Here is an 18,324-nt window from a genome sequence, read left to right on the forward strand (position 1 = left end):
AAAAAAAAAAGTAGATAAATAATTCAAGGCCATTCCTTGAACTTTTAATGACTTGAAATGATTGAGTGTCAACCACGACAGCAATAAAACATTGATTTATATACGTGCATATGTGTAAGAACTTACCATTTTCACTGTCGGACTTGTTCTCGTGTTCGGTATCAGTCAGAGTGAGGGCTGAGTTGGAACGGCTCGACAGACAGGAGCTGCGCCCTGACTTGACCCCCCTGCCCCAAAGTCTCATGGCATGCTCTGGAGACATCACTCCTTCATTTTCAGTATCAGCATCTGACCCTGCACTGATAGAGTAACCTCTGTGGGGGAGCCCCATTTCCGCACAAAACGCCAGTCCTCGACGAGTTGCTGGTTCACAAACTCCTAACTGCCTTAGGGTAAAATTCTGTCCTGATTAGGGGAAAAAAGATAACAGAAGGTGAGAATTTTTAAAAAAATAAATAATAAATTAAGAAGTTAGAAGTAAAAACTCTTTATGTGTCTTATTTTCTCAGGCATCACATAAGCTGTTTTGTCAAAACTCTGCATGTACTACAATCAAGTGGTTCCCTCTGTCTCCAGCTCTCTGCAGTGCCCCTTTCCATTCTGAGTACCTTAGCACTGTTTTGGCAACTGCTTCAACACATCAAAAGTTGTAGGAAAGAAACATAACAGAACCTGCAAATGGAGAGAAGCTAATTTAGTGCATGGAAGAATCAGAAGTAAATGGCAAGCTTTTCTTTTCTTTTTTTTTTTTTCTTTTTACTTTTTTTGAAGTGTAAAGCAGTAGAAGGTATTTGTCAGAATTGCCTCTGTTGTCCTGACTAGAGAGGCCTACGCAACAGGATATTTTCCTGTATAGACGTCACCTAATGTGGCACTGGAAAAATTAAATGGGAGCACAACCCCCATGGAGCTCTCTGCTCTCCTTTAATGCACAGATGTAAACAAACAGGAATGCTGCCTCCCATTACCTGCAGGCCTCGTGGTAAGACGGCATTTTCTGTCACTGAATTCAGGCTTTTACTGCTGAAGCAGAGCCTGCACATTTTAAGCAGACTTTCAGCCTCTGTTTTGGAGCAGAGCAAGAGACATAAGCGAATCCCAAATGATTGTATTAATAAATTAGGTGCGATAAACTCATGACACTGCAATAACTTAGAAGTGCCTAAGTTATGTGACACTCAAAAATGACTGCCTTTTTAACGGCTGTGTCTTCATCCTGCTTTTATGTCTGTAGATTTAAGACGCTGTATGATATATAGACAATTTGCAAAGCTCATTTGCATGCCAGCACCCATAATGCTTTCCCATTCTGGCTCACAGTTTTCTGATAGCTCTGGGAACAAGTCAAAATACATGCTCAATTTTTGCATCTGATAGGCATCCTAAGTGCTCCAAAATTAGTCATTTATAAATACATGTTTGTAACACTGTTAAAGCTTATAACACAGCAAAACCAGACTCCCCTCAAATAAAAGCTAATAGAAAGAATATAAAAATGTAATTAATTCCTGAAATATTAAGAGTTTAAGCACGTCAATAGGCAAGACATTAAGTGATCCAATTAATTACTTTATTGCTGTGGTCACATGAAATGGTCACTTTAAGTGTCACTGACTTTGCAGTCAGAACCATAAATGAATTCTGTAAACAAGTTTCATAAACAATGAAAATCAGCTACTACCATTAGGTACAAAGCTAACTAAAGTTATTTGCTGCTGTAAATAAGGATTTTAGCAGAAAAGCCACTGGGGAGGTGCATATCTAAGCAAATGCAAAGGGAGAAGATACAGCTATGACTAGGGCCAGACTGTACGAAGAGCATAAGAACAGGCAATTGCCATAGGTGGTCTGGCTGTACCTTGCCACTTAAAATAAGTCAGGCCACATGAATGTTCAGGTTTTGTGAGAGATGAAACTAAGAACAGAAGCAAACAGGCCGAACAAACTGCCCAGCTGTAGCAGGCAGAGCAGAACAAAAGGAAGGGCCTACAACACATCTTTTTTTCAGTGTTTTGGCAAATTTAAGCTAGGAATGACAGCCTAGCCACTGGTGTTATGTGTGGGATACGTTATTACAGGAATCTGTTATTCCAGCATCTCTGGCAGATGAAGCAAAAGACAGGAGAAGCCAATATGCAGGTGTGTGAGCACTCACTGTTGCAGATGCAGCACTGGGTTTGTCCTAAAAACAATGTTAAAGAAAGGAAAATAGAAAAAGGTGGCCCCCACTGACAACAAGACTGCTTGAGTCAGTAACCAAGCAGTTGCTGACCTCCAGGCTACGAGGTTACGCAACACACCTACGGCCCTGATGTCTCCCAGGCTGAGCTGGGGGCTGCAGTAGGATCGTGCTGTAACCAGCTCCCAAGGCAATGGAGGTCAGCCACAGCAGCACCCAGCTCTGCAAAGCACTGCCCTGCAAACCTAGCATCAGCCACCCAAGCAGATACAGTGTTTTGAAGAGACTGCTGAGTCCTTTTAATTTTATTTCCTATTTTAATGACTATTTTTATGCTCTTAAGGAGACTAATATTTATTTCTAAAAGAAATTCCTTCAGGCACTCTACATGAAAACTCACAGTGACTTTCTCAGGCTCAGTTCCAGGCACAATGGACCACCTATCTGCTGCTCATGAGTTTTATTTTTTATTGTATTTTACAACAGCCCGCTTTCACCTCCTTTCTGCTTTTTCACCCCTCTTTGGAACAACATGAGAACCAAAACTGCATGTCACAGAGCCAAAGCAAAGCTCCAGTGCAACTCCAGAGACAGAAAAGGGGTTGTTTACTGCTCTCTCATCACATTCAATATTTTAAAGCTCTTTCACTACACTGAAGTTGTACAGCATTGCCCAGAAATGCTGTAACAGCTTTAGAGACATCAGGCTCAATCATCTCCTGAATTAAAGCTTTCCTAAAAGCTTCACTAAGAGGATTGCACACTATGTAAGTTGCCTACACAAATGAAAAACAAACAAAGTTGATATGAAAAAAATATGTATTTGTGTAGGAATTTATGTCCCAAAGGAAATCATACATATGTAATGCAAAGATTTTACATCGTCTTAAGATTCCCTGAAATTTTCAGGATCCAGGAGATGCTGAACGAGGCTGGGGCACAGAATTAATGGGCTGCAGACTGGAATGGGGGCTTTTGCCTGCTAGGGAAAATTGCTACCAAAAAAAACTGAAAAGAAAGTTGTAGGGGCTCAGTGGAAAAAGAGTATGAAGACAGGATGTTCTCCCTCCTGTGTTCTTAACATTTCTAATTAACCTTTCCAGGAAGACTTCAACGTGAGGGATTTAATCATCAGTTTCTTATACTATACACACGTTTGTAAGTTCTCCCACTGACAGTAGGTGCCTCAGCATTTCATAATGACTTAAAGGCAACTTGGAGAATTTGTAATGAACTAATTTCAGAGAAGAAAATGTAGAAGAAAGAGTAAATAGATACAAATAAAGGTTTGAGGGCTTTTTTCCTTTTTTTTTTTCTTCCTTTACAAGTAGTATGAAGTGTAAAATGGAAAAAAATAAATTAGACATGATGTTTCAATGAAACTTGTTTTGGAGACAACCCTGGGGTTTGGGGGCTATTCAGAGTCATGTTTGGCTTTAAAAACTGATAACAGTGCTATTACTACCACTCCACCATTAGATACTGCCATCTCCCTTGGCTAGAAATATAAATTTACAGTTAGTGTAAGGAATGAATGCTGACACTATCCACATGTCCAGATGAACAAATCAACAATATAACCTGAAGATAACTTTCAGCTTGTACAGCAATCACTGTTAACAACATGATATTTGCCAGCTGCAAATTCACCTGAATGATTGGTGCCTCTCTAACTATGTTACATTCATATCAAACAATAATTTTAAGACAAATATACATGAATTTCTCTGCCAGGACCACCAAGATTGTATTTGTCTAGAACAACAATTTTTAAAGTAAATAGTGCATACATAAACAAGTGCAACGTATGCAGAAGTTACACATTCTTTTAGTAAGTTGGGATTTCACAGCTGAAATTAAATGGCAACCTGCTCTACTTGTGCTGTATTGGTTTCAATGGCCTAAACTGGAGATGTTATTTAAAGATGCCTACAGTAATTCAAGCTTCAAGTTGGACATGTTATCCTATGTGAAAAAGGATTATGGGAGAGGACTACTGAACAAAATACAAAAAGGCTCCTCAGCTGTCAATCTTTGCTTTAAACTGGATCCATATTAAAGCAGAAATATCCTCCTAAAATGACAAACCACAAAAATGGAAAAACAAACTAACAGATGAACCAAAAATAACCAGCAGAGAATTTGCACCTTCAGACATTGCCACTGACCTTCATAATCCATTAACTACTGCAAAGTCTCTGAGTCAGGTTTAGCAACTACAGATAGTTTTGGAAACAAGGGAAAGAAACACTCCTAAACTAAAAAGCCTCCTAGAAAACATCAGTGAGGTTAGCAATAAAATATACACACGCACACTCCTCTTTCAAATCAGATAAACTGTAGTGTGAGCACCTTTGCTGCCTTTGGTTTTGCCATCACAGAGTAGAAATAAAACCAGAATGGTAGAACTCTCAAACCAACCATGTGCATGCTCAACCTTCTGCTGTGTTTGGGTCTGCTCTTTCTTTATCTTCTGATAAAGTTTCATTCTTTTTCTGCTGTCTCTATGTCCTACATTATTTGCCAGTCCCTGCTCCAGTCTTAAGACTTGGCAGCATTTTTCCTTTGTATCTTGCCTTCTGTCTGCCCACAACACCTCCGTGCAGTTCAGAAATCATTCTCAAATGCATTTTCCCTGTAATCACCCTGTGGTAATGCATTACAGGAAAATACTAAATTTAGAAAAACAAATTGTGAAACAACTAAGGCAAGAGAGATGAAAAACAAGATGTGATCACAGTCCTCAGGAGAACCAATCTTCTCATTTCTATTCTTCTCTATATTTCTTTGTTCCTATACTTAATTCTGATTTATTATTATTATTTTTAACTAAAAGAGGACTAATATAATTTATTCAGAAAGTAAACCTGGAAAAGAGCTTCTCTCATTTTTATTTTTTCTCTGCAGACTAGAGCATGCAAACAGGTTCTCACAGAACAATGCTTATCACTGAAATAGCATATGAACAGAACCAATGTCAAAACCGTTGCTGCAAGGACTGTTGCTGTCAAAACCATTGCTGCAAGTTTTCTGCTATTTTGATACTGGGAATTACTTTTGTATCCTTTTGCTTAGCTAATACACGCAATAGGCACATTTCTTTTATTTGCAGCTCCTTGCCTGGAGCTGATCCACAGCACTTCTGATTACTCTCTGCAGAGCAAGAACCAGAACGCAGCTACACCATGCTTTTGAAATGCTACATCACTTCTGTAAAACCAGGATACCCATTCTACTGATTCCACAGTAGCTTGCCTTCCTAACTCATATACACGACAACCATGAAAGAATAGCTCTGGTAACGACAAACTGCCTGGGCTGATCTCTTTACCAATACCTGAAAAAAATACAGCATTAAATCATGTGTGAGTAAAAGATGGTGAAAGGAGTTTCTTTGTATGGAATGATAAACAGTAGAATCATCCCTTTCGTTCTCAGGTGATGAGATAGTCACTGCTGGAGCACTGAGAGAATGCCATCTTCCTAGATGCTCAAAGCAGAGCTGCACTGTGCACTGCTTTGACAAGAATCCCAAGCAATCCCAGAAGACGTGAAACATTATCTACCTCTAAATGTCAATTCTGATTGTTTTTTCAAGGAAAAAAGTGTTAATTGTTGTAAATAAAATGTTTATTTTCTTCTCCATTTACTGGTGGCAAAGACAGCATGTCAGGCTTTCTAAGGCAGTGCTTTGCAAGGAAAGTTATTGAGAGAAAGGGCATAAAATTGGAAGCAAATGGATAAGAGAACAAATTTCTAGAAATGAAAGGATGAAGATTTTAGAAAAGGAACTGGCAGAAGATAGAGGCCCTGCATGCTTTATAAACTTCTGATAAGAAGTGTACAAATGCTGCCTTTAGAATTCAGAGTATTAGGCAGGTAGAATACAGTTACAGAAAAGAGAGAATGAGTAATAGATGTGATACCCTCCATTCTGCTGCACAAACTCCACAGTATATTCACTAAACAGGAAATTCCAAAGTTATACTTGCTGACTTCTGGATAGTCAGGATCCAAGCAACCACAGTGAAGACTGACAAGTAATACACTTATCCTGTGTTAATAAACATTTTCTTTCTGATCTTTTTGTAATTACTTCATCCTGATTTTCTTCTCTGGTTTTGTGAAAGTTACCTATGAAACTTAGACCACTCTAAGCCATTATCTTGTGGTTTTACCCTGTCAGTAAATTCTGCATTTTTCTCCTCACTCATCACAACCTCCTTCCTCATCACCTCCTAACCTCTGTTTCTTGATCTTTCTGCTCCATTCTCTTTTCCATCTTTACCATCTTTTCTTGCCCTTATCTGAGTTCGAGTGGAACTGTAAGTCTCATTTGAAAGAAAGATGCTTCTGAATACGTTCAGTAAACTACGCAAAATCAAAGAGCATGAAACCATATTTCGTTTAAGCAAACTTGAACCATACAGCTCTCCCATTCTTTATGGACTTCCAAAAGCAGGTGGAGAACTAAGCCAAACTCGCAGCGACTCCTGAGAGTTAGTGGCAGTGACACAGAACTCTCCAAGCTGCACTTGTGCAACTTCAGGTAGAAGAGCTTTATGGGAAAAGATCCAAAACCCAAATATAGTCTGGGTGAACAAAAAAAATAAAAAATAAAAAATAAAAAAACATCTGGAGTGAGCTAAAGTATATCAAACCTGATATTTAGACTAACCATGTACTCATCACAGTAGCACTAAGCTATAAAGACTATAAAGATGCAAGGAAGCACAGGTTTTAACACTGATCTTGGAAATGTGTATTTCAAGAGATAGAACAGAATAAATGTAAACGGTACAGAATATCTTCCTGCCACTAGTTTTTCAATTTAGGATTGAAACATAAAGACTCTTTGGCATGGTACAGGGGACTCTTTTTTTCCTGGCAGGGTTGGAGGTGGTGGGAGGATCCTCAGTACTAATCCACAGATGAGAACATAAGCACTTCTTAATCTAGTATAAGGATAAAGGACTTTTCATCAAGTCCTTCTGAAGGTATCACAGAGTAAGATTAAAGTCAATTGAAGATAATTTTACAATTGCACAATTCAAAGCCTCAAGCTGCAGCATAAGCAATTGTGTTTCGGTAAGAGAACTAATAATTCAACCATTACAGTTCCAAATTGTTGGATTTCAGATAAAAAATCTGATTTTCTGAATATGATGAATAAATATACAACTTAAATTACGGAAACTAGCATGTCTGTCCAGAACATGGGTGGCAAGGGAAAAAAGAAGATTCTATGGATTTAAAATAGAGATGTAACTCCATGAGTAGCAAGGAGTGCAAAGTCTTGATCATGAACAGAATGACAGTACAGATATTTCAGGCCTCTATCTTAAAGTTTGGATCAAACTGCAAATCATCAACATCTAAGCATCCATTTATTACAAAATACAAATAAAGCCTAAATTTGATAGATGTGAAGAAAATATGACCTGAGGGTAAGCAATGCAGCGATGATGGATATGCAGTCTGCAGAGAGCCTAAAACCACAGATCTGACAGGTATGAACTGCCACATTAAGGTCAGTAGGATGCTAATGACATGACATATGGCTTGGAATGGGGAAGGAAGGTGAGGAGGAAGGAGGTAGCAGGGAAAGAAGCATGCAGAATACAGCCCAGGCTCAATCCTATCCCTTTGGATGTGGAGAGGAGAACTCCACACAGTAATTCTACAGGAGGAAAGGCACATCTGCAACCTCAAGACAGTGGACAGAGAGAGGGGATACATCGCGCCATAGCAGAAAATTTGATCATTTCAACAGGCTCTGAACTGGTGAAAAGAAAGAAAATGATCTTATTCAGAACAGCCCTATACATTTCTATTTGTCGAATAAAAAATAAATGCTCCACATTCATAGGAATCTCTTCTGCAGTGCATGATCAGAATGAGGCTCTCAGATCACTGTATGTAAGCGCAAAAAATGCCAGTAACTAAAACACCCAAGGATTCTGCAGAAAAGCCTTGTTCCTCCCTCTCTCATGCATATCTCCCTTCACATATCCACAGTGGAGCTCACATTGAGATGTAATGAAATGTAGGCTTAATTTAGGTTTTCTAGCAGAAAGCCCATTAAACTGAAGAAAGGGTTTATGACTCAAACGTATCTGTGGCATGGCAAATAAAAAAGTGCAAACATAAAACATGAGACTAATCTGATCTGATGGCTCTTCCATTTCCTCTTTTGGCTCTGATAAGTTAAGTAACACTAAGCACTGCCTCTCAAGCCAGTAAGCAGTGACAATTTAGACTACTTTCAAAAACTATAATCTGACTGAGGAATTATTCCTATTTCACTTCTCTGCCTCTCCTCCCACATCAGTTTGCTAGTGATGGAACAAGTAACCCTCACAAGCTGGCCTGGAGTCCTGACTCTTGATCCTAAGTCAACAAGCAGGACTCCTTGTCTCCAAATGCATGCTTTGTTCTCTCAATGGACATAGACACACTGCAGTCATCTTTCACAGCCATGTGTGCAACTCACATATCTCCCTCATTCTCCAGTCAGATACTTATTACAAACAGGAGCAGCATACACATCTCACTACATGAAGCTATATGGGCAATCACAGGCCTTCCAGAATGTCTTCCATTCCATGAAGCCAAAAGTCTTGGAGGGCTTTGTTCACCTTCACAATCTGTAATCATTATGACCAAGAACTTCATTCCCTTCTTTTGCAATTGGTCTGGTACAGGACAAGGCTTTCACTCTGCGGATGAAGGCCATGAAGAAATGCCTGATCAAGCAGCGTACTGCCAATAACCAAGGTTGATTTTTCCCTAGAGAATCACAACTGCCCTTTGTCTTCAGATCCATAGCTCATCTACAGACCATGACCCTCCAGGGGCCAATTTCAACTAGATGAAAACCTTAGAGCAAGCACGTGCATCACTGGGCAGGAGCTAAATATACTCTTAATCAAATGAAAGTGAAATGTTTTCCTTAGTAACACTCTGCAGCTAAGAGAATAACTTTAAAAGTCAACAGATCCTTATCACCTGGAACCTGAAAACCAATTAACGTCTTATTGTTGCTTTAAGAAGTAACTAGTACAGCAATGTAAGATGATAATATTACTTAGCACTTACAGCGCTTTTCATCTTCAAAGCGTTTTGCAAACATAAACTAATTAATCTTCCCAACACGTCTGTGAGGTGGGCAAGTGTTATTATACCTGTATTACAGAGAGGAAAGAAAAAAAAAGCACTGCTGGCAGAAGGTTACATGCTTAGCTCAAGGCCACAGAATTAGCGAGCACGTGCTGGCAACTGTATGCTTCTCACAAAAGTTGTCTGCTCAAAGGAAGAGGATGCTGCAGGTGGGCTGTGTTTTAGCGTAACAGAAAAGAGTCTGCCAGAATCATAATAAGGATGCTCAGCTCACAATGCAGAACTCTAATTCTGATAGCTGCCTTAGATTTTCCAAGGTGGCACTTGCCATATCACTGAATGGTGATTAATTCGCTCATCAGGAGAATGCAAAGTCATTTGTGTGTCATTTCATACTTGCTTGTAAATAATCCACACAGCAGGCTAATGCAGTTCTGGTGAGAATCTTTGCCTACCTGACAGTCAAAACCAGCTCACTGACAAGGCATAGGTGGTGGAAACTCAATAGTAGTGGAAACTCAAAAGTAGTTGATCCATCTACCCTCCCACTGACTCTTAAGGGAAGGCTTGAAGTACATAGAACTTTAGGTTTGTAACCGTGACCATTTAGATCCTTTAATCCTGCAGCTGACATTTATGGTGACTGAGAAGATTAATCACTTTGCTACCCAAATAAGTCATTTCAAGCAGCTAATATTTAAAAAACAATAAAATTTGACGTCCTGTTACATTAGACTAGAAGTTGGAATTCATACTTCTGAAATCTTAAAAATGAATCCTTGACAGTGTTTAACATCTTCAATAATAACATAAAATTGTCCTAACGTATAAATCACTATTTCAGGTCCTCCTTTTACTGAACAGTGAGATTTTTCCAGCACCTAAATCTAATTGTCACGGAGAGACAGCTGAACAGCGGCTATGATTCATCAGCACAGTGTAACGTACTGTAAATGGCTTTCCCTTTCAGCAGTCTCATATCAGTGACCCAGCATACTGTGATGGGAAGAAATTCTTTTTCTTTGCTTGTTTGTTAAGTCCAGCCCCTCTCTTTGCAGGCTCAAGGAGTTACTAGGCTCCTAAGAGTTCCAGAATAGTAAAGATATAAAAACATCCATATGAACATTTTCTCCTGCAAAACTGGAAGGGGCAGCATGAAAAGGAATTCACATTGAGGTTTTGCTGAGAGCAAATTGTGCTGAATGATAAACACAGAAAACTCATGCTCACCTCCAGTTAGAAAGACCAAGTAACTTTACCTCCAGGCTAAACTACAGATGCCTCGAGCTTTCCAAAAATTTAACACAACCTGCACCACCTTGTCAGCTCTTCTTGTAGCATAAGTATCGTGCAGCTCAGCTTCTCATCTCACAGTATTCACAAACAGTGGCAAAATTATTTTGTGTGTAAATATGGACACACACAAATCTCAATGTATTGTGCCAACTGTGCCTCCCACTCCCACTCCAAACCTCACTGACTTGGCATGTAGATCATCATTATATTGCCTTGCAACAAATAATTCTTTGAAGCAGAAAGATGGCTACTTACTAGACATTGCAGAGTCCTCTCCTCCTATCAAAGCGTATCTGGCAGTAAGTAAAATAGAGTTTTTGCCTGCCTGTATTTCTCTTGCTAAAACCTGCAAAAGACTTTCAGTTCTTGCAGAACCTTGCAGGTTTGATTCATAATCAACAACAAATTGTTCGCAAAACATACTATTAATTCCAATTTTTTTTTTTTTTCAAATGTAATTTTAAACATAGTTTGCTGTCTGTAGTTCTACAGTCCTTCCCTCCTCATCCATACTCATACAACTCTGCCGAATATTTTCACATAGCAGTCTCCTATGCACATTTTATCACTTCCCACACCAACTTAATTTTGTAAACAAAGGAATTTCTCTCTGAGCAACTTCTCTCTGAGCAACAACGAAATTCAACTTTATATATTCTGCTTTATTTCTGAATTCAGCATGATACTTGGGCATATTCCAAAGTACGAGCATTTAGGCTCCAGAATTCAATTAAAGAAGTTGTACATTTAAATCAGACTGCTCATTACAGTTGGATACTTCAAAGCATAAGTAAATAGGTATCATATTCCTCTCTAACTCAAACAGCAAACAATTCACATTCTGGAAAGCAGACAGCCTTTCATGGTGCTTTATCCACTGTCAAGGATGAGATTAGGCATCTTCTCAAGTATGCAATGTAAAATCAAGCTTAAAAGTAGTTTTAATGAAAGAGGCTCAAGTTCATTTACATGGTTCGGTTCAGAGTTTAATCTCATATTTACCAATTTTTTGAAACTTATGTGGAGATTAACAACAAACTTGTTTGTTAATAAACAAAGTGAAAATGAACAGTTAAATTAGAAGTTCTAAAAAAAGTAAACTAGATAGAACCGAAAAGTTAAAGACAAAACTGGTCTCGCAACGTATGAAGGTGTTTGAGAAGGAGGAAGGGAGGAGACCACAGGAGATGATCTGCTTTGTCCTTTTAGTTAACTGAAAGCACACTGGCTTGATCAAGTCGCTTCCCCGAAACACACATCGCTTCTTAGAATCTTGTCAGCTGGGTTCCAAAGTAACAAGATTATCCTAGCCCTATAATAAATACTACAATATTTTAACATTACATTAATTTAAATGCTGTTTTATGAAATAAAAGGAGAAACATTCTTTTAGCCTGTTACCCACAATTTACGCAGTTAATCTCAAACAACAGAAATTCAGGATAACAGGGAAACTTCCCCTCCGTAAGCAGATTTCCTGGGACAAAAATACCACTAAACCAGGCACATCTATCTCCTACAGCAGTATCCCCTTCTGAGTTCAACCATGGGCAGCAGAAAGCACAAAGACACATACTGAGACAAATAAGGAAGAGAAAGTGGTAAATTTCTGACACATAAACAAAAAGCTTTGAAGGGTTTACCCCCACGTATTGGCAGTAATAACAGTGACATTTTTTAGTTGTGTCAGATTTGGAAGACTCAAGAAGTTCAAGTAATTGCTCCAGTAGATTTCCAATGGACACTGGAAATTTGGTACTATTTTATACAGGCTGAGCAAAAGAAATGAAGCAGTCACCATCAAGTAATAAAATGTTAATTTCCAATTAAAGGCATTTATTAACAGTTGCCTTTTTTTTTGTTTGTAGATTTATTTCCTGTTGTTTTCGCAGGGAAGCATGTAATTAGACTGTCAAAGCAGCTACATATCTGCGCTTTATTTCTAGACAGAAGCAAAAATAAATAAATAAATAAATATAGGGAAGCTTTTTTAATATATTATTAAAAAACCTTTAGAATGATCTTGAGCACATTTTCCACCAAATGCTTCCGATGCCAGAAGCAGTAAATTCTCTCAGTCAAAGATGAATTAAAAGAACACAGTGTCTAAAACTACAAAACAAGCCCTTATTAATTTGACCCTCTCAAACTTGCAGGTAGTCCCCAGAGGTGCTAAAACAGCAAGCATTAGAGGAAGCCAATAAGCCACACAAGGGGAATTGAACAGACAATGAGAAAAATCAAACAGACACAGATGACAGCGCTGAGAGCACTGAAAGATGACAATGACTCTACACATCTTAGACTGAAAGATGTGTAACTTATTGCATATTGGGCAATAAGTATTAGCTATGTACTATGTACTTTTCTGAAGAAAATGGAGAGGAAAAAAACCCGCAAGCCCCAGTGCTTCATCATACGTGTTGTGCCAGATTGTTTCATTTCTTCCATTTCATTATTTCTATTTAAAGAGAATAGTACTCTATTCAGGGAATGGTTTGTGAATTCTTAGTTAGGTAATATTAAATAAACAGTGTCTATTTTGATATAATTTTATTACTAGTACTGTGAAAGTGTCTATAGTACGAGCCTTGGAAAACTTCATTCCTCTTGGTTTTTCCTTAGTAAAGTAAAAGGATCAAGGTGACTAATGACTTTAGCTTGAAAGTAGCGATGACCTGAAGTTTCAACATATCACAGAAACCAAAAACACACAGCAGAAAGCAGACAGAGCACAGTAGCAGCCATCCTCAGTTACATGAGTAGAAGAGAAATATTTTTATTTCCTTTGTAGACATTTGTGGTGAAAAAAGTCAACACCATCTGCATGGCTCTAATTCTAATGTAAAGTTATTCTACTTGGAACAAAGATAAACCACCAATGGGAAAATATTTTTAAACAATTCTAAAATCAAAGCTAAAGACTTTCTCACAAGGAGAAAGCTTTCTATATGTACTCCTGAATCTACTCCCGCTTCCTCAGAAGAGAGGATTCTTTATATAGAAGACTGAGGGTTCATTTTACACATCTTCTGGCCTACATTTATTCTTTTAGATAGCTAGGCTGTAATATTGCACAAATCCCAACTTTTTTTTTTTTTTTTAACCTTATATTAAGTACTTTGGTTGTGGAAGTGTAAAAATGCCACTCCTAGAGGTTACAGTTTTGAATCTAAAGTAATGCACTGAGTCCTTGACCCTAACAAGACCTTACCCTACCAAGTGCAACCTGATAGAATCAGAAGGAATCTCTTAAGAGCAGTTAGTCCAAACCCTCTCCCTCAGGTGGGGTCAGCTACAGCAAACTGCCCAGGGCCCCAACTGGATGGGTTTTGAATAACTCCATGGATATTTACATCTCTTACATCTCTCCTGTTCTGGACTCAGAAATTTAACAGAGACAACAGTTAGCATCTGATTAGGCGTTACAGTTATCCACTAAAAGCAAACAAAAAGCAACATACAAAAAAACCCTCCACTTTCAAACTGAATTACCTTACTAATTTACTCACTCTACAGTGCTCTGTTACTGCCCTTGTGAACTAAAAGCATTGAGCTATTAAATTATTTGTATACCCAAACACGCATACTGGATTTTTCAGCAAGCCTATTTATGGGGCCTCATGTTCTCTGAACAGTCGCATTCATTTCTTGCGATTAATTTTGAAGCTACTTAAATTTTAGGGATATTGGAGTGGCAAGCTTCCGGACAAACCATTAATCAGATGATTTTATTTTTTTTTGCCGGGGGTCTGGTTTTTAAACTGTAAGGCCTGAATACTTCACACTCAAACTCACAAAGTTGTCACTGAGTCACTGCCCAACATGGGATGTTTACGTAGGTTTCCTGTTTAGCATGTATTATTTATTTCAAAGACGGTACATAATGCTCTCCCATCTTTTTAAAATATTTAGGAAGACACAAATGAAGTGTACTGTTTGTGCAGAGTATTACTTAAACTGTTAAAACGGGTATAATGACATCCTCTTTCCACAGCATGAAAGCCTCGTTACTCAGTACTAATGAATTACACACCCCAGTTGTATAAAAACCTCTTGCCTACCTTGTCTGGTATACTCATCTGCTTCTCTGTGGACCAAGTCTTTTACCCGGTTTCCATACAGCAACCTAGAGGAATCATGATCAAAAGCCTTCAGGGTTTCACTGGAGCTGTAGGACTTCTGTGTAGGCACTCTGCACTCCTCATTTTCTGCAGAAGAATTTGTGTAGCGCCGCTCCTTGTCCCGCCTGCTCTTTGTCAGGGAGCAATAAGGCCGACGTTCTTTCACATCCATACTTCATTCCTTCTGTGTGTACATCAGACCGGCCTGTTTGGAATTCTTATCTGCATTCAGCTCACATCTACCTAAAACACAATTAGAGAGACAACAGACGATGAGTTACAACGTTCTCTAATTGCTGTGATTGCTTATTTTAACTACCTGGTGTGAGATCAGAGAAACGTCTGATCAACTACGGGCAAAATGCAGTCCTGTAATGTGTGCAAGATTTCTGATAGTTTCTGATAATTTCAGGTACAAGCTATCCTGATGAGAAAACAGCTAATTCCTGTTAACAACAATGCCAGTCACAACAATCTATTTATATAGCAGATTAGAATACTAAAACTAGACTGAAAACTAAGGGAGAAAACCCTCTCAGCTTTTCAGCTTATGGAACGTGTTACCCACTTAAAGTCTATCTGCAAATACATCAGTTTGGCTTTTCCTGAGAAAGGTATGTACCTAATGAGAAAGACATATGCTTTTTCCACTTGCTTGTCAGAAACTTATCGTTTTAATGTCTATTTCTGAGATACAGACTACTACAATGCTTACTGTCAATTCTATTCTTATAAAATTGTTCTCACCAGGAGTATACACATAATTTCACAGCAAGCTACAAAAACATCATAGGCCATACACAGGAAGGCTTCTCTCGGGTAGTACGTTTGATAAAACTGCTGCTGGGAAGCAAGGGAATATTTCATTTAGAAATGACATTCAGGAGTAATTTTTCCTTCCATCATGTTGTTGAGAAACATTACAGTAAGAAACTTACTTCTATTCATTTTTCTTTAATGATTCATTCCAGTTAGTTTTCAAAACAAGGTTTCCCTGTTTCATCTCACGGGCCCAACACAGTTAACAGAAATACCTTCACTTCCAACACAGTAAGAAAAATTACACTCTCCAGAGAAAGAAAAATTTCCGAAGTTTGGAAATTCTGTTGTTATTTTTAAAGACAAGAGCTAGATTAAAATCAAGAATATAATTTAGATATTTGACTGTCCAACTAACTAGGCTTTGATATTTCTTGTTCAGCATCTTATATGTTGGGACTCTCTGCTCTGCCTCAAGAACATTTTCCTTGGTGCTTCTCTCAGTTTAACAAAATACCACAAATGATTATTTTGTGGAGCATTATCAGTCTAGTCAAGTGATGCAGAACTTATAGAGCCACAGAATCACCATGGCTGGAGATCACCTAGTCCAATTGTCCACCTACTATCCCCACTAAACCATGTCCCTTAGTACAACATCTAAACATTTCTTGAAAATGTCCAAGGACAGCGCCACCACCACCTCCCTGGGCAGCCCATTCCAGCGCCTGGTCACTCTTTCAGAAAAGTAACTTTTCCTCACATCTAACCTGCCCTGGTGCAACTTGAGGCTGTTCCCTCTAGAAATGAGGCCATTCTCTCTAATTCAAATGACATTTTGCAACACATATCACAAAGTAACATCCAAATCTATTGGCAGCCTGTTAAGCAAAAACAAGGCTGCTTTAGAACTCTTAACCTGGTTCATTTTTAAGCATTTAACAACAAACTAATTAGTTGTCACCCATGAAACGATTTCTAGTGAGTATGTAATTTAACACCAAACTGTAATTCAAGTTATTGAATGGCAAGTCTTTTATCATCCTATTTGTTTTGAGATTCTCTGAAAAGCTCTCACATTTCTTGAGCTGTCTGAATCTCACTTTATACTAGAAGACAAAGCTGCAAAAATCTTAAATTTGAGCAAATTCTCTTCTATATTAATTACATTTTCAAACACTCGAGTCATAAAAGAAATCGAAATATCTGTACGTGGGCAATAAAATTGAGATAGAATAATAATTTATTCACTTTATGACTATTTAGATGTCTGCATGTCCATGTGGCATATCTTTTTGATATAAAACAGACTTAAAAAATATTTGATTGACTAATGAATGCAAGTTCTTTCCACATGAAAATAATTCTCTAAGCACTTTGTGAACTTGGTGCTTTATTACTAAAATGCAATGCTATTAAAAATCATGATTAACGGGTACATGCAGGTATTCTCCTAGAGCATAAAGATTGCACGTGGAAGCCCATCTCCCCCTTCATCTATGCATTTCAAAACTGTAAAAGGACACTAATTCCTAATGTCTCTAAATTGTGCGATGGGAAAACTGACAGGTGCTATTCATCATCAAAGTTTAAATACTTTTGATTTTTTCAAGTTTCTGGGATTACGTAGCTCCTTCCTGATATTAAAAAAAAAAAAACAAACCACTCTTTGCAGGATACTCTGTTAGTATAGCAAGCTAAAATCCTCAAAGATTTAATCCATTCTGTAGCATGAGGAGAACTACCGATCTGCTTCTGACAGAAGTCAATGAATTCAATAAAACATCAAAAGGCAGTTTGCTGGGTTATCTATTGCCTCTGTAGGCAAAGAACGCAAAGGTTACAAAAAATACAAGCTGTTTAACAGCATCAGATTATTGAGATACTGACAGTGATCACACTGTCATGATAAACAATGAGGGCTAGTACACTTTTTGTGGGCATTTTGAAAAAAAAAAAGAAAAAACAAACTAAAACATATTTAAGAGTTTGATCTTTTCAAACCCAGCATTATACAACACCTCTTTACCTTCAGCTGCCTTTAGCTTCTCAGAAGTTATTAGCATCTCCCTGCAAGTTTTAGGAAAGATTTAACAGGCTTAGGCTCAGACCTTTAAATTCTTTTAATTGGTGAATTAATATAAATATCAGAAGTAAGGAGCCAGAATAAAACTATCTTAAAGATCTGTCTACAAATAAACGTACCGCACCATGAGCAAAACACAAACAGAAAGAGGGAACACAAATGTATTTGCAGAACACAGAAATATACCAGCATTAACAATTATTTATTGGACTAGCAATGACAAGTCAAACACAGGGATATGTGCAGATAGCTTTACAAGATCTGAGCTGTAACTCTTCAGTGAAGCAATCCAGCACTGCACAAGATGCTGCAGCAGTCTCAGCACTATGCAGGACTTGTCCCACTGAGAATCCTATCGCACACTTCTAATTTTTACAGACATCTTTCCCCATAAATATGATGAACATTTTCAATTAATGATAAAAAGTATTTCAGAAAAAATACCCTGCAAGTTACTCCACTTGCTCAGCCTCTTTATTATATCACTAGTTATAATGCTAACAAAAAAAATTCACACTCAAATCTCCAGATTTAACGGAACCAACGGATAGACAAATTTCAATACATTTCATGTTTTCTCCTCCTCTGTTCTCAGTAACATAGAAGTTGCATCCTGCTAAAAGTTGCCCAAATGCACTGACCAGCTTTCTTTCTCCTCTATGTCTTAGAAGAAGCTCAAACAAAATATTGGTAATGAGTACAATACAAATCCAATGACTAATTATGACTAATTTGACACATGAACAAGTTTGGTTGATTCT

At 38.0% G+C, this 18,324-nt stretch overlaps 1 protein-coding gene across 1 annotated transcript in view; it reads right to left on the reverse strand.

Moving 5' to 3' along the window:
* The window catches only part of LOC104910691 (teneurin-3-like), an 80,551-nt gene extending 65,555 nt beyond the window's left edge, over positions 1-14,996 (reverse strand). The window contains exons 1-2 of the mRNA XM_031553266.1: positions 14,659-14,996; positions 31-405 (exon numbers count right to left, since the gene is read on the reverse strand). Coding sequence (XP_031409126.1) covers positions 31-405; positions 14,659-14,890 — 607 coding nt within the window. The 5' untranslated portion in view covers positions 14,891-14,996. The remainder of the gene's footprint in view (positions 1-30; positions 406-14,658) is intronic.
* Between the last annotated feature and the right edge of the window lie 3,328 nt (positions 14,997-18,324).

The sequence above is a fragment of the Meleagris gallopavo genome, chromosome 4 (genome assembly GCF_000146605.3).
Source record: "Meleagris gallopavo isolate NT-WF06-2002-E0010 breed Aviagen turkey brand Nicholas breeding stock chromosome 4, Turkey_5.1, whole genome shotgun sequence".
NCBI classification, from domain to species: Eukaryota; Metazoa; Chordata; class Aves; order Galliformes; family Phasianidae; genus Meleagris; species Meleagris gallopavo.